Source organism: Rutidosis leptorrhynchoides, chromosome 3, assembly GCF_046630445.1.
Source record: "Rutidosis leptorrhynchoides isolate AG116_Rl617_1_P2 chromosome 3, CSIRO_AGI_Rlap_v1, whole genome shotgun sequence".
NCBI lineage: Eukaryota > Viridiplantae > Streptophyta > Magnoliopsida > Asterales > Asteraceae > Rutidosis > Rutidosis leptorrhynchoides.
In genome coordinates this window covers 85,601,821-85,623,670 of record NC_092335.1, presented here as the reverse complement: position 1 = coordinate 85,623,670, position 21,850 = coordinate 85,601,821, and the positions used below count along the sequence as shown (strand labels likewise).

At 36.0% G+C, this 21,850-nt stretch overlaps 2 protein-coding genes across 3 annotated transcripts; both read left to right on the top strand.

The window, feature by feature from the left end:
- Positions 1-2,210: 2,210 nt before the first annotated feature.
- LOC139900722 (probable protein phosphatase 2C 63) lies at positions 2,211-5,688 on the top strand. 2 transcript variants are annotated; one of them, XR_011777644.1, is made up of 5 exons: positions 2,211-2,489; positions 3,508-3,878; positions 4,350-4,586; positions 4,913-5,230; positions 5,304-5,688. XR_011777644.1 is itself a non-coding variant. In XM_071883482.1 (4 exons), exons 1-4 carry the CDS (start codon positions 2,231-2,233, stop codon positions 5,177-5,179), a joined length of 1,134 nt encoding a protein of 377 aa, XP_071739583.1. In that variant the 5' UTR covers positions 2,211-2,230; the 3' UTR covers positions 5,180-5,688. The 2 variants fall into 2 exon arrangements, 1 of the variants encoding a protein (XP_071739583.1); XM_071883482.1 differs by having other exon boundaries at positions 4,913-5,688.
- Positions 5,689-6,866: 1,178 nt separating this feature from the next.
- On the top strand, positions 6,867-20,595 carry LOC139900721 (suppressor of RPS4-RLD 1). The gene is made up of 24 exons (XM_071883480.1): positions 6,867-7,223; positions 7,322-7,431; positions 7,666-8,348; positions 8,556-8,600; positions 8,791-8,892; positions 8,962-9,042; positions 10,137-10,203; positions 10,410-10,510; positions 10,619-10,726; positions 10,849-10,919; positions 10,988-11,044; positions 11,248-11,356; positions 11,456-11,536; positions 11,803-11,889; positions 12,137-12,331; positions 12,557-12,867; positions 18,653-18,739; positions 18,811-18,910; positions 19,143-19,234; positions 19,327-19,365; positions 19,453-19,543; positions 19,694-19,791; positions 19,891-20,198; positions 20,280-20,595. Exons 1-23 carry the CDS (start codon positions 7,102-7,104, stop codon positions 20,177-20,179), a joined length of 3,126 nt encoding a protein of 1,041 aa, XP_071739581.1. The 5' UTR covers positions 6,867-7,101; the 3' UTR covers positions 20,180-20,198; positions 20,280-20,595.
- Positions 20,596-21,850: the final 1,255 nt, after the last annotated feature.

The window sequence follows — 21,850 nt, the reverse complement described above, 5'->3', positions numbered from 1 at the left end:
TGCATTAACCTGGTACAATCTCAAATGTATTCATTGCAAACAAAATCACTATGCTAAAATGGATACTAGCACAAACAAAAACTTGAACACGATCTAGTGACACAACAAAATAATTTGGAAATATCATTCATTGCAAACCACAAGTACATTACAACCATTCATTACAACTTTTGACCCAAGCAAAATAAGAAATAAAAAAAAAACAACTCTACCGAAATATAACTACATAGGTAACAAATACAACGAAAATGAAAAATATTATCAGCTTCATCTTCAAATCTCGACTTTTGAGTAATTTCACCTCAGCTTCAAGCTTATTCTTTGAATTCAACAAACCTCGTATCATAAATACAGAACGAGCACACATTGGTGGATCTAACAAATCAATAAACGGGCAATTAGACCACTGAAAACCAAAATATAATATATTTAGTACCAATTGATTACAAATTTTTGACCAATTCATACCTTAATTGGGCACCCATAGTAGCGTCTACCAGTATTGGCATCAGTCCACGCACATTGAATTACAACACCCCTTCCACACTTGCAAACAACCATTATGATCTTTGAAATTGAAAGGAGCAATTTGAACCAATTGTGGTTAGAGTTTATGCGAAATTAGGGGCTAGGGTCTGTATGTTGTAATTTGCACTCGACGTTTGAGCTGCATATAGGCTTTTATGAATACAAAATAGTAAGCGGACTAAATTACCCTCACATGCATGGCACATGTGAGGGGGTTAACTCCTTAAAACAAATGGCCGTTTATGTGGGTACTACCTACAAAACTAACAGAAACCACAGGTACCAGTGATGATAAAATTATACTTTAGGTTCTATGGTGAAAAACTATACAAACAACAGGTACTACCGACGTAATTTTTTCAAATATAAGATATTAATGTCAGGATTTGAATTTAACAATTTGAAGTTGATAGGGTAACTCTACACTAATAGACAAATATAAAAATGTCAAACTTAAAAACACCAGCTTTTCTCTCTAGCGCATGAGTTCTAATTAGTTCTAATAATTTGAATTTTGCTTTCCTCCTACCAAATTTCTCCCTTTTCGACAAATGGCATCTCACCGATGGTCGAATTTATGTCAATTTCGCTTCCCTTTTCCTTATTTTCTTCTTACATTTTTCGCTTCATGTCCTCTACTTTTACCCGATCTGCGAGTCTTGGAGTTCTCGTGTCCATTGATCTGCAACTGTCATCAGATGCAGGTAACCAGAACTATACATTTTCGTTTTATTTTCTATTCTCCAATTTTTTTTAAACCAAAAATCATATATATTAAATTTTGGAACGACACTTATCTATTTTCCAGTTGAATTAGATTTGGTCAAATTTTATCGCACATTATTAGTGTGTAGTTTGTGATGAAATTGGTGAACGTTTACCGATTTTATCACTGTTCATACACACTATTTAAGTATTGCAGCGTATTACTAAAGTACAAATCAATTATTGAATTTTAGTTTGTTGCGAATTATGTGAAGAAGACCCCCATGGGGCTTGATTACTCGAGGTTTACCTTCTATGAAGAAGTCAATGTACTCGTTCATATGAGGCTTCCTCGCTAATTCGAAAAAGAACCGTGTGAAGAAGATATGTATTAAATTCCGGTTAGATGAATTTAACTTTTTTGTTTTTGTGTTGGATTATGAAAGATTGATTAAATAGGATTTATGTTGTTTTAGTGATAAAGATGAAGATGGAGGGTAAAAAGACGAACGTACCTTCACATGCAATTTACATGTCAAGATTTAACGAAAATTTTTAACGGAAGTTACATAGAAGGATCATCCGCACAACATTTGTAAATGAAGGGATCACCGTGACGCCGCATGCAATCGATGTATAAACTAGGGACTAACGGAGAAAAAAAATAAACGTATTAGCTGATTGTTTCAGATTTCAGAACGCTGTTTATCATAAAATTATTTTATCTTTTGAACTTTTATCCCTTTAGAAATTTAGAAAAGTAGTACTCCCTGCATTTTATTTCTTAAATTGATTTTTATTTAAAAAATTCAATGTGAATATTCACAAAGTTCTCTCCCACTTTACAGTCTTCACACTGCAATAATAAAGAAGAAAATATCAAACTTCAAATCCAACCAACCAAACAAACAACTACCCGATCAAAATCCTCTCCTCTCTCTCTCATTAACGTGTTTCCGTGTGTCAGATCAAAGAAATAAAATCAAAAAAGGTTATTATGATGTTAGAATCATGTTACAAGCCACTTGAACGGTGTTTCTTTGGTGGCAGTAACGACGGATTATTATGGAACATCGACTTAAAACCACACGTATCAGGTGAATACTCCATTGCTATTGTTCAAGCTAATTCAACGCTTGAAGATCAAGCTCAAGTCTTGTCTTTACCATCTGCAACTTATGTCGGTGTTTACGATGGTCATGGTGGTCCTGATGCTGCTCGATTCATCACTAATCATCTCTTCGTTTACCTACAGAGTAATTTTTTTTACCGATATAAACCCTAATTTTGTTACTCTGCTATATTTTTGTTTTTATTTCAAGTGAATTGAAAAAAATGTGATTTTTAATTTAGTTCAAGTCTATACATGTTTTTATTTTTGAACACCGCCAACCAATAATTAAAATATACTTAAGTTTTTGATTAAATAATTACAATTTCAATTGTATTCAAAGGACTGTCTGATTAGAAGGGAACTAGACCTAACAAAGGTTTCTAATTTCTTTACACTTTTGGTGATGCTATATATATACCTAACTAATGCCTAATAATATACCTACATCTTTGTAGTATAAGATATAATATTGTCTCTTTGTTAGAGTTATCATGTGCTCATGAACAGAAGTTGCAAATTATAGGGGTATTGATATTGTAAAAATTGGAGGTTAAGTTAGGGAGGTTTACGACACATGTACTAATCGGTTCGGTCACATTGATAGAATTTTATATAAATTGATGCAGTTTTTTTTCTTTTGAATGATGAACCTTTTTTTGGTGCATCGTATTGAAAAGGCGGTGCATCAGAACAAGTGTCACTGTTGCTTTGTATCTATGGATCGTAATTTGCGTCGGAGAACTGGTAGTGCTAGGTGACAATTGCTTTTAGGGCTGATGAAACAGTTTTATCTTTTTTGGTGCTGTTGAGAACAATATAGTTTAAGCTATCACTATTTGCTTAATCGTTTGGTTCATAGTGGTGGCTAAAAAATGTTGAAATGAGGTAGCTTTAGATTGATTGCAAGATATTTTCTGTGACTGTATTCCTAGTTAAATATTAGGGATTTCGCAAGTTGATATCTTAAAGTGAAAATTAAATATCTAAATAATATCATACCATATAGGGATAGGGACTGTTAGCAGATAATACGAAGTTTTAGAAGGAAGCCAGAAGTCCTTGAAAACTTTTTCTTTCGAGTTTCATATGAGTTCCATTACAGTATTTCTGTATGGACATGCAGAATGACCATTTATTAACCATCCATAATTGAATCTCAGTGTTTGCTACTGAAAATGGAGGATTATCGAAAGATGTCATAGCGAAGGCATTTGATGCAACTGAAACACATTTCTTACATTTAGTGAAAGAGTCCTGGCTGGATAAACCCCAAATTGTATCAGTAGGTTCATGCTGTCTTGTTGGCGTGATCTCAAATGGTACTCTTTTTGTCGCAAATCTTGGAGACTCAAGGGCTGTGCTTGGTCGGCAAGTTTCAGGTAGTTCTTCAACTGCCGTGGCTGAACGGTTATCGACCGACCATAATGTTAGCGATGAGGAAATCAGAAAAGAGGTTAAAGCCCTTCATCCTGACGATTCTCATATAGTAGTTTATACTCGTGGGGTCTGGAGGTTAAAAGGCATTATTCAGGTACTATTTCTTGTATCTCTGTTATGTAAATTTTCCACTGTTGTAAAAGTCGTATGACACTCGGCCCACACTTTGGTTTGGGAACTAGCTCGTCCCGAGTAGCCCAAAACGCCTTAAAAGTCGGTCAACGCTAAAAAGTCGGGTCAGAGTTAGGTAAAAAAATAAGATTTTTTAAAATTAGATTATATGCCATATATCTATGTTTGAAATATTTATGTTTTATGTTTGATATATTTATTTGTACTATATAATTTTTGTATTACTAAAAGTTAACGTTGGTCAACGTCGACTTGTCCCCGTTTCGTCCCAAATTGACTGAATCGTCCCTCCAAGCTCCCGAGCGACACGTCCCCGACTTGTGACTTTTACAACCTTAGATTTTTCTAACTGATAGTATACATTATGAGCATTGGAATAATTAAGTCAGCAAACAAATTACCGTTTTCTATAATACATATTTTATGTGATCAGGTGTCGAGATCGATCGGAGATGTGTACTTGAAGAAACCAGAGTATAACAGAAATCCTCTGTTCCAGCAGTACGCATCTCCTATACCTATAAAAAGACCTGTAATGTCTGCAGAGCCATCGATATTGACTCGCAAGTTGACCCACCAAGACCTGTTTGTAATTTTTGCTTCTGATGGTCTATGGGAACAACTTACTGACGAGGATGTTGTTGAAATCGTTCATAAAAATCCCAGAAATGTAAGTTCGTTCCTTTCTTATGCGAGAATTTGGAGGAGACCTAAATGTGCGATTTTCTTTTGTAATTTCTGAAATGTGTCGACCAGGCTAGGTTGACTGATAACACTTATTGTCAAATTTTAATAAATAGTTAATGTGCTGAAGAGTTGAGATTATCAACATGTTTAAATAAGACGAGTTTTAGAATTGTATGCACTGAAAACACCCACTTGCATTTGACCCGTTTCTATTTCAGCTATCCTTTTTTGTTTGGGGGTACCCATTTGACCCGTTATTGTTAAAACCTAAGCTATTTAAGTAACTTGGTGAAGATTGCTATGTTTCAGGGGATAGCAAAGAGATTGATACGAGCTGCAATAGAGGTGGCGGCAAGAAAAAGAGAAATGAGATATGATGATATAAAGAGGATTGAAAAGGGGGTAAGGCGACATTTTCATGATGATATTACAGTCGTAGTTTTATACCTTGATAACCATCAAGGATGGCAAAATAGGAATAATAGTAAATTTCAACAAGATATCGATAGTGACTGCACTTCTGCCCCTCTCGACATTTTCACTTTCAATTCGGATAATGCTGACCTGTCTCTCTAATCTCGCATATTGTTCATACAATAAACCTTGTACTGGACGATCTTAAAATGGGTACAACGGTTTCATTTGATAAGTAATTTAATGAAAATAATAGTTAGTTGTAAATAGTTTCGATGTTGTCTAGGTGGCAGCAGGTGTATTTAGTTAAAGAAGGTTGAGTTGGGTACTAAGCATCCGCCTCATGGAAATGGCTAAAACCACCTTCTTATCACCAGTCTCTTGAAATTTGTGGTCTGATTCACGAGTCGTGTTCTCTCGGGTTCCCACGTAAGGGCAATCAGAGCTACTAAATGATGATGGTATATGCAGAGCTGTAGACTATATCTCTCTGGCTACTAGTCAGTTTTTGTGTCTGTACGCCTTGCATTATATATAGTTCGAGATCTACGGTTGAAAACTTAAATATTGTGACTGTTTAGTTTTTTGGTTGAGATTGAAATGTATGTAAAATTATAAAAGTGAGGTGTAAATTGCTAAAAGAGTTCACATACCACCAAGATATGAAAGATTGTAAGGTAATGTACAAATTACCTTCTATTTTATTTTATATTTTATGCTGTTTGGACTTCAGAATTTAGATGATGTTGAAGGAAGGGCTGAATATGCGTCACCAAAGCCCATATTAATATGGTAATGCAAATTTTTTAATTTTTATTTTTTGCAAAAAAAGAATTGTATTATTAGAGGTATCTTCGTCAAAACAATGAAGAATCACAAGAAGATACAATGACGGAGTTGACATTATTAATAAATCGTATAGTCTAAGAACATGTTCAACATTTAAGTCTAAAAGTCCATCATTTTTTAAAATCAATTAGTGATAGAGGGACTTCTTCTTAAAGTTATATGCATACATTTTTGTCCCATAACCAATGTGCGATAACTATCCAACAAATCATTAATATGAATAAATACATTGTTCATAACGGTTAATATTAACTTCTTGATTGAGGTTATTTAAATAACGGTTTGGCGACTTGACTGCCTTGTAGAGTCTAAATCGACTTTCAGTTTCTCTTCATGGGGGTGGAGAATTATTTCTCGACTTGCGGTTGGAGAAACGACTTCTCTTCTATTCTAGGGCGGAGGAAAAATTGTGTACAACGCACCTCTCCAATATATAACATATGCGAGATTAGGTATTGTTGTTGTTAATGTTAACTTCTTGATACAGAGGTTACTTAAATGTATAATATCCACTGTCCACTTAAAATGTCAAAAAAAATTCCTTTAATTGCAAAACAAGTTAAACAGTTTTTTTAAATAAGGAATCATCATTAATCTAAAACATTCTTTAGTAAAATATGGGCCAATTACAGTGCTTCATTTATACTTTGCTTAAAAGCATATAGAATGTTTTGGAGATGGACGAATCTAGGCTAAAACACTCGTAGTCTTTTGTTCCGATCATGTATCATTGTATCAATGGTTCACTAGTTACTTACTTTGGCCTTAATCTTTCTTCATGGGAGACTTTGGTGGCTTGTATTATATTTTTGGCTTGATTCATCACTTGGTGTCTTTTTAATTTAATTCCTTGTTCTTTTGGAAAAAAAAAAACCTATCTTTGCTTTGAAGGTAGGATAGCATCCACTTAATTTGACTGCGGCTCGTGCTTAGTCACGTGCACTACTGCTTTATACGGTAGTTGTTTCTAACGGCGTTAGCACTTAACTCACTATCTGACTACCAAAAGTAACCCCGTCGTCAATCTCACCCACATCTCGTGCTTCCGCCACGTGTACTCTCTTCTCACCTTACCGTCCGATTCCTTCAACGCCCCCACTCCGTTCCCTGAAAATTCAACTCTATCCTGTTGTTGATTCTTCTCATCACTCAAAACAGCTGCGAAACAGTAAATTACTGAACTGTGTGACGTCAATTCGATCTGTTCATCATCGTCAGCATCGCGGCCGCCGACGATGTCTTCGACGGTGACTCAACGAGCTGAACTCGCTAAGTTTTGTACTTCACGTGATTGGAGTAAAGCTATTCGAGTTCTCGATTCGATTTTATCTCAATCGTGCGTTATTCAGGATATCTGGTATGTATTTAATTGTTTTATAACTTCAATTTTTGCATAAAGCTTTCAATTCAGTTGTTTTGTGAGTAATTGATTTTAATCAACTGTGTTTTGATCAGTAATCGTGCGTACTGCTATAGTCAATTAGAGCTTCATAAACATGTGATTAAGGATTGTGATAAGGCTCTTCAACTTGATCCTACGCTTCTTCAAGCTTACATCCTCAAAGGTTTATTTTCTTCTCTCATTTACTTATTATTCTAGTAATTATGGCTGTTAGGATTAATTAGACATTTGACTTGTTAATAATTGACACAATCTCCTTGAGCATATGATTCGTTTTAACCTAATTAATTTAGAAAAAATTCGAATATGTTGTAGTGAGAGGATTGAGTTTACCTGTGGTCTTAATCAGCCTCTAGGCATTCGTATATATAAATTTGTATTGATAATTTCTATCTAGGCCGTGCATATTCTGCGTTGGGGAAGAAAGATGATGCTGTTGTGGTTTGGGAACAAGGTTACAAATCTGCTGTTGAACAATCAACAGATCTGAAGCAACTGCTTGAGTTGGAAGAGCTTTTGTCAGCTACAAAAAAGAGTATGGCAGCTCCTTCTGATACAGATTCTAAACAGTTATCAGAGTTGTCTGTGTCAAAACCTGAGCCTGCTAATTCAAGCAAATCAAGTGAAACCGTTAATAAATTTACCATCTCCAACCTTAGTTACAAACCGTCCTGTGATGAACGGGAGGTACTGCAAACAGAAAGCCAACCACATGAAATATCATACATTTCCAATGGCTCTAGTAAGAAAGTTGACAGTTCAACAACATTTCATATGGGTAAAAATGGAAATCATGGTAAACTACCAAATGGAACCTTGAAGGTATCCATTGATGTTGGCACCAAATCTGAGGAACGTAGTAGTACAAGTGATGGCCGTCACAAATCTGATCTGAGCTCTAGAATTTCATTAATTCCCAGTAAAAAAAATGATATACCTGAGATAAACTGGAGTGATAAATCTGACATGCGCAGTGAACCACGTAATGATACCAAGGGAAATAAAAAGTTCTCGGTTACTAGGATCTCAAAGGCCAAGTCTATAAGTGTTGATTTTCGACTATCACGAGGAATTGCTCAGGTTTGCCAAATCCATGTTTCCTTTTTATTTCTTTATAATGATTATCAGCCACAAACAGTTTTAAGGATATTAGAAACCATAAGACACTGCTGAGTTAAGGCAAACCACTACTTTTGTTCCTGTACTCGGTGCTTGGAAACTTTCAATTTATTGTCTTTTACGTTCTTTTGTTTTCTGTAGTTTTAAGTGAGCTTTCTGTTATAACAGGTGAATGAAGGGCAGTATGCTCGGGCCATATCCATCTTTGACCAGGTTAAACTTCTGTTCAGTTGACTTGTATGTTATTCTTTATATGCATCTGAATACAGGATATGTTCCATAATCTCTATCTAATTGTTGTCTTGTCTTCATCTGTGATGCTACAACATATGCATTGATGAGTATTTATTACCTTTTTTTTCTCATCTTTGCCTTTCTTTCGATATATATTTTATGATCGCAGGTCTTAAGAGAAGATCCTACTTACCCTGAAGCACTAATAGGAAGGGGAACTGCCTATGCATTCAAAAGAGAACTCGATTCAGCCATTGCTGATTTTACAAAGGTACCCAAAGCTTTGAGGTACATAGCATATTCCCTTTCGTTTTCTCATTCACTTACATTTGTTTTGTAGGCTATACAATCAAATCCATCAGCTGGCGAGGCTTGGAAAAGAAGAGGGCAGGCCCGAGCTGCTTTAGGAGAATCTACTGAGGTCAGGGACTCTTTTTTATCATTGATAGGTTTAGAATACAAAATTTTAGCTCTGGTTTTATCACCATTTAAGTGGCGTTACTGTATCTGTACTGTTATGTGTGTGTATTTAAGTTGCCCGTTCTTAGAACTCTGCAGTTATGCATGTATCACTTCCAGTATGTATTTTGTTAACTTGAAGTCTTGAACCAACTGTTTTGACATATTTATCTTAGCTATACTTTTCATTTGTACACATGTAATGTACAAGAAAGCCATTGAATATGACATCCTTTACTTTGCATCTTTTGGCTTTGTCAACTGTGTTAAAGTGTTTGGTCTCCCTTGTGATTAGGTTTGATGCCTTGATTCCATCATGTGTCAATATTCTACCATGAGATGGTCAAAGCATTTGATAGTCAAGATTTTGTTATATGGATACTGAATGCAGCATGAATAAGCGTGTCTGGAACCAGGCAGGCTTGTAAGTGCCATCAGTCTTTTCTAATTTTAAGTTAAATAATAATCATGATTTGGCGTAAGTTATATTAATGTTACACAATTGGTACCTAATTCCTTTGCACCCTGATTCATACTTTACGATCACTACCGTTAAGTGTGTGAAATTAAACTGGTCTACTGGTCTTGTAGTTGTCTCAATTTATTCGTAAGAACAAGAAGCTAAGGTACAAAGAGTCGCGTTTTATTTCTCATTGTCTGAAGGAAATCTTAACATCTCTCACTTTTTTGGGCCTCATATTGTTTGAGTATGTGTTGTGGCATGTTTATGTTGATTGTTTTAGTTTTTTTCGCCATTGTTGTTATCCAGTTCTGTTTGATGTGGTTTTCAATAATATAGGGAGAGATATGGGGAAAAAGTGGCTTTTAATGTGGTTTTGGGTTAGTTTTTCTATTACAATATCATCTTTTTGCCACCTATATGTACAGTGTGCTGTAAATTGTAATTTGGGGTATTGTGTACTCTAATTTGGTGAGATTGCTCACTCTTTTGGGGTATTGTGTGCTGTAAATTGTAAATTGTAGCAGCGTAAATGCTCACTTTTTTGAGGTTCTCTTTTATCCATGCCTCTGGCGTCTGATATTGTTATTATGCAGGCAATTGCAGATTTGACCAAGTCGTTAGAGTTTGACCCCGATTCGGCAGATATATTGCATGAAAGGGGTATGTTGTTTAACTTTCTGTAATGTTACCTCATCTTTGAAGGTTTTTACTAATTATCATATATTGGGAAACAATACTTAAAAGAATGCCAATACACCATTAAATAGCACCAGCTATGATCTAGGTGTAGTGTTGATTATGTTAAAGATAGTCTCTTACCAGGTCTTAACAGTATTTTAATGCTACTAACATTGAAAGTAATGCAGGAATTGTCAATTTTAAGGTTAAGGATTTCTATGCTGCCATTGACGATCTGTCTGCATGTGTAAAGCTTGATAAGGATAACAAATCAGCTTACACATATTTGGTTAGTGCATGGCATATAGCATTTACATTCTAACTCTGTAATCATTACCTTTTTATATTATGTTTTTCTTGTACTGCAAGTATTCTGACTGAGAAGACATAATCGCAGGGTCTGGCACAGTCATCAGTTGGTGAATATAAAAAAGCCGAGGAATCACATTTGAAAGCGATTAAAATTGATCAAAAGTTTCTTGAAGCATGGGGTCATTTAGCTCAGGTATTCATAAGATGCTGAATCACTTTATTCTCTTTTACCTAGACACAAAAAAGTCCCCTTCACTGTAAATAACTAAAATATGTACTGAAGTGTGAATGTTTATTTTTTATTTTTTTTAATAGTTTTATCACGACTTGGCGAATTCAACAAAGGCTTTGGAGTGCATAAAAGAGGTTTTGAAAATTGATGAGAGGTAAAGATTTCAGCGTTTATATTTATGGTGATATAAACCTTTAATACTGGATTTTGCAATTCGTATAGGTCTGCTAAGGGATATCACTTGCGTGGGTTGCTACTTCATGCTATGGGAGATCACAGGTGTGTTCACTTTTATATACTGGTTGATACTTGAAATTACTTGTAGTGGTGTGTTTAGATAAGTCATCTGAAGACGCTAAACTGATAGTAACATTGTTTCATGATGTTAATAATATTTTCATTTATGAACAACAGAAATACAAATATTATCTAAGAGAATCTTGTAATTATCCTTGGCTAATCCTTTAAACCTTCCATTGCAGAAATGCTATCAAAGACTTATCGATCGGGCTTAGCATCGAGAGCTCAAACATAGAATGTCTGTACCTAAAGGCTTCTTGTCACCATGCTGTTGGAGAATTTAAGGATGCTGTATGATACTCTGATCACTTCCTGTCACCAAAAATATTGCTCTAAAGTTGTTGTATAGGCGTCTTATTTTCGTCATCATATTTTTGGTTAATGCAACAGGTGAAGTATTATGATGCTGCTTTGGATTTGGAGCTGGACTCAATGGACAAGTTCGTGCTTCAGTGCCTGGCTTTCTATCAGGTTCCATATTCCTTTCTTCTGTTGTTATAGGCTTATTTTCAAGAATTGTTATTTTAGTTAACATAATGCCAGGACTAACTTATATTACATGGTAGCTTTATGTGCTCACTCTTTTGTTATTCAATACAGCATGTACGCGTACATGAATAAGTGAAAAAAATAAAAATAAAAATACAATATTCAGTTTCATTATACCTTAGAGAGTATAGTTGTAATCAATTATCGTGACTGATGTTATAATTAATTTCTTTTATATCCTCATGCAGAAAGAAATTGCGTTGTATACTTCTGCGAAAATTAATAGCGAATTTAGCTGGTTCGATATAGATCGTGACGTCGACCCTTTGTTTAAGGTATAGGTTAACAATGTTAATTTTAATATGCAGCATCTTTGTTTTCCTTTTGACACTTAAGTTTGTAACTATGATTCAATCTGTTTATCCTTGTGCTACTTTTTTATTGTCTTGAGTCAGTTACTCATCAGTCCATCACTTCAATGATAAGCTACTTTACTTTTGTTCTCTTCCTTTTCCTTTTATATAATGCAAAAAAAAAAAAAAAAAAAAAAAAAAGTAGTGAGTTAATATTTGTTCTCTACAGGAGTACTGGTGCAAAAGACTGCACCCCAAAAATGTATGTGAAAAAGTTTACAGGCAGCCTCCATTAAGAAAAGCGAAGTTGAGAAAACAGGATTTAAATTTAACTAAAACAAAGACTACACTGCAGCAAGCTGCTGATCGTATTGGCAAAACAATACAGTATCATTGCCCAGGCTTCTTACCCAATAAACGCCAGGTGAATTATGATGTCATCATTCATTTGTAGCTATAAATTAATTTATGAGTCTAGTATATATAGTAGCTTCAAGTCAATGTACTGAAGTTGTGCTGACTTCATAAATCCTTTATTCTACTTCTGCATTTTCCCTCAAGTAAAGATCCCTACATAAATTCATACTTAGTCTTAAGTATTCCAGTATGTTATGTGAAATGTTATTAAGTTTTCAATGACGTATACCAGCATCGCATGGCCGGGTTAGCAGCTATAGAGATTGCACAAAAGGTGTCTAAAATTTGGCGTTCACTGCAATCTGAATGGAGGTTTTCTAATAGAAATGCCACAAAAAACGGAAAACGTCCCCGAAGAAAAGAAAAGATAATAATACCTAGCGTGAATAAAGATAGCAACTCGGAAGCATCCACTTCAAGTGCCTTGGAAGACATGTCAGCAGGACAGTCTGTTTTCTCTTGGCTTCATCTTTATTCAATTGCCGTCAAATGGAGACAAATATCTGAACCATGTGATCCCGTTGTTTGGGTCAACAAATTAAGGTATTTCATCTTCTATATTATGTTGTTGCTGAAAAATTTAGTACTATGTATGCCTGGCAAACGGGTCTGGTTGGGTCCTTTGGGTTGTTGGACCAATCTTGACATAAAGTAATAGTTAGAGGTTTATTTTGTGAAATTATATCTCAAATGGATTTGAGGAGGTGGAACATGTGAACGGATAACAAGTGGGCTAGCCGTCATTGTTTTCAATTTTGCTTCTTCCTTAACTTTTCTACTTTATTCTAGACTTGGTTATCCTAGATTATTCTAGACTAAACTTGATTAACTTAATGGATAAGGTTAATCAACTATAAATAGGGATGTAATAAGGAGATTGTAATAAGAGTTTTTCTATAATTGGAGAAGGATTTCCAATAAGTTCTTGTTCTTAAATTTTACTATTCTGTCTTATAATCTGGTACCAAATTTCTTCAATTGGTATCAGAGCTGAGTTACAAAAGGGATCGTGTTGTTGATCAAAAGGACTAGATCAATCACCAGATTCTAAGACAGAAAAATACGAGCGTCGATCGAAGACTAGATTCATGGGGGATATTATCAATACCTCGGATGCAATCAAGGATACCAGCCATCTTACGTTCCAGTGCCCTATCCTAAATGCGACCAATTATCCCATCTGGTCGCTTAGGATCAAAGCGATTTTTAAGGCACATGGAATCTGGGAATCAATTGAACCTGGAACTGATGTCGATCAGAAAAAGGATAATGCTGCAATCGCTTATCTGTATCAGTCTTTACCTGAAGACTTGATTCTTCAAGTTGCAAGTTGCACCCATGCGAAGGAAATCTGGGATGCAATCAAGACCCGTCACCTTGGAGTTGAACGAGTAATGGAGGCTAGGCTTCAAACTCTTAAAGCTGAATTTGAAGCAGCAAGGATGAAAGATAACGAAAAAATTGATGATTTTGCAGCAAAACTTTCTGGAATTGCCTCAAAATCAGCTGCACTTGGAACCGTCATTGAGGAAACCACGTTGGTGAGAAAAATATTAACTGCCATACCAGAAAAATTCTTAAATATGGCAGCCACTATCGAACAACTGGTTGATCTCAAAACGGTGAAATTCCAAGAAGTTGTGGGTAGGCTAAAAGCTTGCGAAGAACGAACCAGTCTAAAGACTACAAATAACAGCCATGACCAACTTTTGTTGTCCTATGAAGGATGGGACTCAAGAAAGAAAAGGGAAAACAGCTTTGGTCGAGGTCGAGGGAATGGCCAAGACACCCGAGGTAGGGGCCGAGGTCATGGACAGTTTGGTGGTCGAGGAAGGGGTTCAGGCCGCGGACAAAACTTTTTTGCTGGTAGACAAATAACTGAAAACTTAACTAAAGATCGATCAAAGCTGCAGTGTTTTCGATGTGATGCATTTGGACACTTCTCATCCGATTGTCCAACACGAAAGAAAAGAGAACAAGCAAATTTGACTCAAGCTAGATCAACCGAACTACCAGTGGCTAATGATGACAGACCTGCACTATTGATGTCCGCAACCAATCAAAGAAGCGAGAAGGAAGTAATTCATCTAAGTGAAAAGAAGGTTTTTCCAGCAAAGTATGAGTCACATGATGGTGGAGAAAACATGTGGTACTTAGATACTGGAGCAACAAACCACATGACAGGAAACAAAGGACTGTTTTCAAAACTTGATACGGATATTGGTGGTACAGTGAGATTTGGGGATAACTCGTGTGTGGATATAGAAGGAAGAGGATCTATTCTTTTAACATGTAAGAATGGTGAACAACGTTTGTTGACCGACATACTTTATATCCCATACTTAAAGACTAACATATTTAGTCTTGGGCAAGCTGAAGAAGGGGGTTGTGTAATCTTGATCAAACATGGTTTCTTATATATGTTTGAGGTAGATGGATCGCTGCTAATGAAGGTTCAAAGGTCCCCTAATCGGTTGTATAAAATTAATCTCGAGGTTGGGACACCAATCTGTTTACATGCCAAGATTGATGATCCAGCATGGTTGTGGCATGCCCGTCTCGGTCATGTGAACTTTGATACAATAAAGCGGCTAGGGACCAACAATCTAGTGGATGGAGTGCCGGTTATTGATCACCCTACACAGATGTGTGAAGCATGTTTAGCTGGGAAACATTCACGACAAAATTTTCCTGTCCAGACGACTTTTAGAGCCCAAAATCCACTGGAACAGGTTTATGCAGACCTGTGCGGACCCATATCCCCTGCTACCCAAGCGGGAAACAAGTACGTTATGCTGATTGTTGATGATCACAGCAGGTTTATGTGGTCTTTCATGTTAAAAACCAAAGGAGAGGCATTTGAGCAATTCAAGAAATTCAAGGCGATTGTTGAAAATCAATATGGAAGGAAAATAAAGGTCCTTAGAACTGATCGGGGAGGAGAATTTACATCCAACGAGTTCAATCAATATTGTGATTATGCTGGAATCACAAGACAGTTGACTGCACCTTACACGCCACAGCAGAATGGTATCGTTGAAAGGCGAAATCGAACAGTGATGAGCACAACAAGGAGTATTCTTAAAGCAATGGATATGCCACAAAGTCTCTGGGCTGAAACAGTACGTCATTCGGTTTATATTCTAAACAGGTTGCCCACGAAGATTCTGAAAAATCAAACACCGTATGAGGCTTTAAAAGGAAGAAGACCAAATCTTGATCATTTACGGGTGTTTGGATGTGTTGGATATGTGAAAGTACCTTCAGATCAAGTAAAAAAACTTGATGACATAAGTATTCCTATGGTTTATTTAGGAACTGAACCAGGAACTAAGGCACATCGTATGTATGATCCCGAGAAGATGAAAATAGTAATCAGTCGAGATGTGGAATTTGATGAAGCACGCAAATGGGATTGGCATTCCGGAGTAGAAAACAATCAAGAACCTAATCACAAAGGAGAATTCGTGATACATATAAACCCCGGTGAAGTTTTCTCGGCTGATCAAAATTCCGAAAATGGGCCTACTGAACCAGGCAGCCCAAGTAGCTCATATAGCCCACAAAGCAGCAACTCCTCAAGTCAAGGAAGATCGACCAATGAGGAAAGCATAACCCATTCTGATGTTAGCAGTCCTGAAACAACAGTAAAACAACGAGGACCTATGCTGTCTCGTCTCCCGACAGATACAGTCAATGAGTTAGATCCATCTATGGCAAAAGAGGAGACATATGATGATACACCACCACGAGGTTGGAAAAATCAAAGTGATGTATATGATCTTCTTCTTATTGAAGGAGAACCAACAAATTTCAGGGAAGCTACAAGATATAAAGAATGGCAGCAAGCTATGGAAGGTGAAATAGCTTCCATTGAAAGGAATAATACTTGGGAGTTAATGGATCTACCCTAAGGACACCGACCTATTGGACTAAAATGGGTATACAAAATTAAAAGGGATGCAAAAGGAAATGTCACACGACATAAAGCACGGCTAGTTGCCAAAGGCTACATCCAAACACATGGTGTAGACTTTGACGAGGTATTCGCACCCGTAGCTAGACTTGAGACTGTTAGACTTATTCTAGCTTTGGCAGCCCAAAGAGGGTGGGATGTTCATCACCTAGATGTTAAAACAGCATTTCTACACGGTGACCTCAAGGAAGAAGTCTTCGTATCTCAACCGGAAGGTTTTGTAATAAAGGGGAAGGAACAAAAGGTGTACAGACTGTCAAAGGCTCTCTATGGCCTGAAGCAAGCCCCACGTGCTTGGAATACAAAATTAGATGGAGTTCTAAAGGAATATGGATTTCGAAGGTGTAAGCTTGAACAAGCTGTATACACAAAAAGAACACAAGAAGGATCACTTTTGGTAGGAATTTATGTTGATGATTTGATTGTAACGGGTAATAACCTGGAGAAAATCAAACAATTCAAAAGGCAAATGGAAGATAAATTCGAGATGAGTGATCTGGGCTTACTTTCTTATTATCTCGGACTCGAAGTAATACAAGGCATAGATGGAATAAAAATTCATCAATCAAGATATGCTAAAAGAATCCTAGAGGAAGCAGGAATGTGGGAGTGCAATTCCACCAAATATCCAATGGGACCAGGTCTGAAGTTGATGAAAGATGATGGCAGCAAATGTGTTGATGCAACTGAATACCGGAAAACAATTGGATGCCTTCGGTATTTAACTCATACACGGCCGGATCTTGCATACTCGGTGGGATATGCAAGTAGGTATTTGCAAACTCCTAAAATTACTCATCTTCAAGCTGTTAAGCAAATTCTCAGGTACTTGAAAGGTACAGTAGACCTGGGTATTCACTATCGAAGGAATGGTAGCAATAACCTACTTGGATTTAGTGACAGCAGCTTCTCGGTGGACCCAGATGATGGAAAGGGTACTACTGGATTAGTGTTCTACTTTGATGATGGACCTATTGCTTGGAATTCACAAAAACAACAAACAGTGGCCTTATCATCCTGCGAAGCAGAATTTATGGCTGCTACTGCAGCAGCTTGTCAAGCAATATGGTTAAGGGGACTCTTAGCTGAAATAACTGGAAGAAAAGAAGAACAAGTCCTGATCAAAGTTGATAATAAGTCAGCAATATCATTGATGAAAAATCCGGTATTTCATGGAAGAAGTAAGCATATCGACACACGGTATCATTTCATACGAGAATGTGTTGAAATGGAGAAGATTAAAGTTGAACACATCAGTGGGGATCAGCAACGGGCTGATATTCTTACAAAAGCATTGCCGAAGTTAAAGTTTGCTGAAATGAGAGAGATTCTTGGGGTTCAAAGGATTGAAGACTCAAAGAAATAAATGATTACTCAAGGTCAAGATTGGGGGGGTGATTGTTGGACCAATCTTGACATAAAGTAATAGTTAGAGGTTTATTTTGTGAAATTATATCTCAAATGGATTTGAGGAGGTGGAACATGTGAACGGATAACAAGTGGGCTAGCCGTTATTGTTTTCAATTTTGCTTCTTCCTTTACTTTTCTACTTTATTCTAGACTTGGTTATCCTAGATTATTCTAGACTAGACTTGATTAACTTAATGGATAAGGTTAATCAACTATAAATAGGGATGTAATAAGGAGATTGTAATAAGAGTTTTTCTATAATTGGAGAAGAATTTCCAACAAGTTCTTGTTCTTAAATTTTACTATTCTGTCTTATAATCTGGTACCAAATTTCTTCATGGGTAACGTGTCAAAACGGTTTTGGGTTGAAATGGGTCATGGGTCAAACGGGTAAATAATGTAAACGGGTCCAAACGTTTCAGGTCGGGTCAGTTTGGGTACCACGTCGAAACGGGTAATGGGCCAAATGGGCTAAATGGGTCAAATAGGTCCAAACGGGTCATATAATTTTACATTTGATTTTTTGCATTTATTATATTGTTTTAGTTATAATTTTAATTATTTACATAATAATTGATATAACCATTAATACTTTCATAAATGATTGACGGATGAAACTTTTTATGCTCGACCCATTTGACCCATTCACAAGACCCATTAGACCTGTCTATTTATTGAACTTTGGGATTTGATACCCATTTGACCCGTTCTTTTATATTTTGTGCAAGACCCAATAAGTTGGAGAAAAACTTATTGGACCTTTTTAAGTTTTGGTTTACATTATCGGGCCTAATTTTTTTCAAGACCTAGTTGACCCGAAAGCTTGACCCATTTGACCCAAATTTGAAAGTATGGGTCTCAATTGCCTGGTATTGTACTATGTAATGTTTTGTGTGTTTTAGTACTTTTATATACTTGCTTGCCTTGTTTTTGGAAATTAAGTGAGGAGTTCAATTCTGGATTTGGATCTCACACCCCACTTATCCTTGGACAAGCTAAAGTTACTCGCTACTATCCACATTTTCAAAGGTATACTTTACTTTGCTCTCAAGCTGTGGCTTTTTTTTTTATACATACTTATGATATTAGTAATCTTGCAGGACATTAGATGTTGCCAAAACTGTCATGAAAGAAAAAGGGTGTGTATTTAATAAGGAAGATGGTGTCATTGACTTGTTAAAAGATGGAAAACTAAATGAGGTGCGTTTTTATCTTGATACTTTCTCATACTCGAATATGCAGCAATTTTATTCACACATATGTTTACCTTTTTCCTTTTGAAAACCGTCTCTTTTTCTAAATCATATACGGAGTATGTAATTGATAAAATTTTGTCATTCTATACTGTACTCAACAATGTCTTGCTAGTTTCTTCTTTTCCATTACATACGTGGTAGACCATTCTTTGATCTTTAATTTACCAAATTTGCAGATACTGAAATCTGAGTCGTGCTCTGATCTGTATAAAATTGTTGGTGAGGATTTCTGGTTGGCTACTTGGTGCAATAGTACAGCATTTGAGGGGTAAGAACCATACAGAAGTTTAAATCTATCCTTCTATATCATTATTTGTTTGTTCCATATTACATTTTGATGATTTTTTTTTTTTTTCTCAGAGAACGCCTGGAAGGAACGCGGATCACTCTAGTTAAATCGTAAGTTTCTAGTCTGTTACACCAAATTACTGATTTAGCAATCTTTATTTGGTTTTCCTCATTTAAGTTCGACTTATGCCACCTCAGGGGAGAACGTGGGTTTGACTTTGCAATTCGAACACCTTGCACTCCTGCTAGATGGGATGATTATGATGCAGAAATGACATCAGCTTGGGAAGTACGTACTCTGATTTAATACTTCATATTTTTTGCTTGTTAGTAAATCCTTGGATCTTGATTTTCTGAATTAGTTTATTAAATCCTCAATATTTGTGTCTCTTAGTATCTGAACACATGTACTTCTAAACATGTTTGTATACTAAAATAGGTACTGTGTAATTCCTATTGTGGTGAGACATATGGATCAAATGATTTCGGTACACTAGAAAATGTCCGAGAAGCTATCTTACGGATGACGTATTACTGGTAAAGACCGCTACCCTCGTGAAATTACCGTATTTCTAACTTCTTGGCCTGGTCAAAATGTCAAACATATTGTTAAAACTTGGTACTTATTATTATCAGGTACAACTTCATGCCACTTTCAAGAGGGTCTGCAGTTGTGGGGTTTTCAGTCATGCTTGGACTACTTCTAGCTGCTAATATGGAGTTCACCGGGAGCATACCACAAGGGCGTCAAGTCGATTGGGATGCCATTTTGGGTTTGGACCCTAATTCATTCATGGAATCTGTCAAGACTTGGTTGTATCCGTCTCTCAAGGTCACTACTACATGGAAAGACATCCCGGATGTGACCACAACTCTCGAGACCACCGGTTCAGCTGTTGCAGCTCTTAGCTCCTATCCCGACTAACATACGTTCTTATTTAAAGGCAAGTAAGTTGCATATCATTAACCTCAAAATGAGTTGTAACATCCTACTAATATTTAGTTAAAATTGTTGGTTTCTGTAGGATTAATGTGAAGAGTGGGTTAGTTGTGCGTTTATTGTGGTTTTTTCAAACTGAATTTTTTTTCGAGCAGGAGCAGAGAAGTCGAGGCGTAACCTGAGGAGTTTTCGAGTGTTCGTATTTGCTTGTATTAACTTGATTGTATCCGTGTATTTTAGGACTGCAGTTGGTAGGTTTTTTCCCTTTAGTTTTCATCCCTAATTTGTGGTTTGAGTGTATACTAGATTATTAGTTGATTAGGATTACAACTTTACAAGTGCGAATTATTGTGATACCTGTGTAATTTTATTTATACAGTAAGAAACAAAGTTTTTATTTAGATTTAAAGGGTGTTCAATAGTATCTGGTTTCAATTGGCATTTTGGAACTTAAACATGAGCCATTGCATAGGGCCTATGTTTTGTAAGGGCCCCTCTTTTCTACTTCAGTATATGGCAATTAACCCTTAAATATAAATGACCATAATCCAATAAAACAATACTATTTTTGTATGTTCGGTGCTTCAACATCAATATGTTAGGTGTCACTACAAGGCAAGCATCCACCGCTAGGTCCCACCACCTTGACGGTGTAAAGAGACGTCCTGACCAAAATCATCCTGAATGCAAACAAAACAAATTCATAGCTGTTACTCTATTATTTATTTATATATTTTCTTTCATAATTACTTGTTAAAAAACAATATAATAATCTGCCTATAAGATTTCGCTCGCCGATCTTTTTCTGTGTTGGTATTATATTTTCACTTTTAATTTTAAATTGTGTCTAAACGACTAATCTGCTTCAAAGGTTATATCAAGTATGTTGTCTAAACGACCACACTGATAGACGCCACGATACCAAACTGTCGTTGCCAGCTACAACAACAATGCTCCAAGAAGCGGCCCACGAGATGAAGATGTCCAACAACAACAGAACGTTCATATGAATCATTCACAAATACTTATGTTTAAATATAATGATCATAACATATAAACTATATTTTTTGATAAAGTCGTATATTTAAACGTTGTATTGTAATATACACGATGCACAATTTTGATAGAATCATCAATCATTAAGATTTTTTTTTTATAATAGCAAACACACTCTCTTTGTCCAAGACGGGACTCGAACTCACAACCTCAAAGTTGATGAGTTACTTTAATACCGCTAAGCCAGAAGCCCTTTGATATCAATCATCAAGATGGATCACTGTTTTAACAGATACTCATGAGGTGACATTTTTTTGGATAAACTGAATGATGTAGTAAAGTTTTATTGGTAGCACTTAAACATAAACCTGTCATACCAACGTTTTTGAAAGACAGAAAATAACACTAACGCTTCTTTTTAACGTCTTTCACTTCTCTGCCCTACTCGATATGAACAAAAGGTGGGCCACAATATTGTTATAAAAAAAATTTATCATTGATAAGTGTGAGTTCAAAAAAATTCAATTGTTCAATCATAAAATGATAGCATTCAGCCTTTCTGAAAAAGAAAGCCTTTCTGAAAAAGAAGTATTAATGTAATGATGAACTATACAAAATTTTAATTCCTTACTTATCATATTTAAGTAGTCTTTCAAAGAA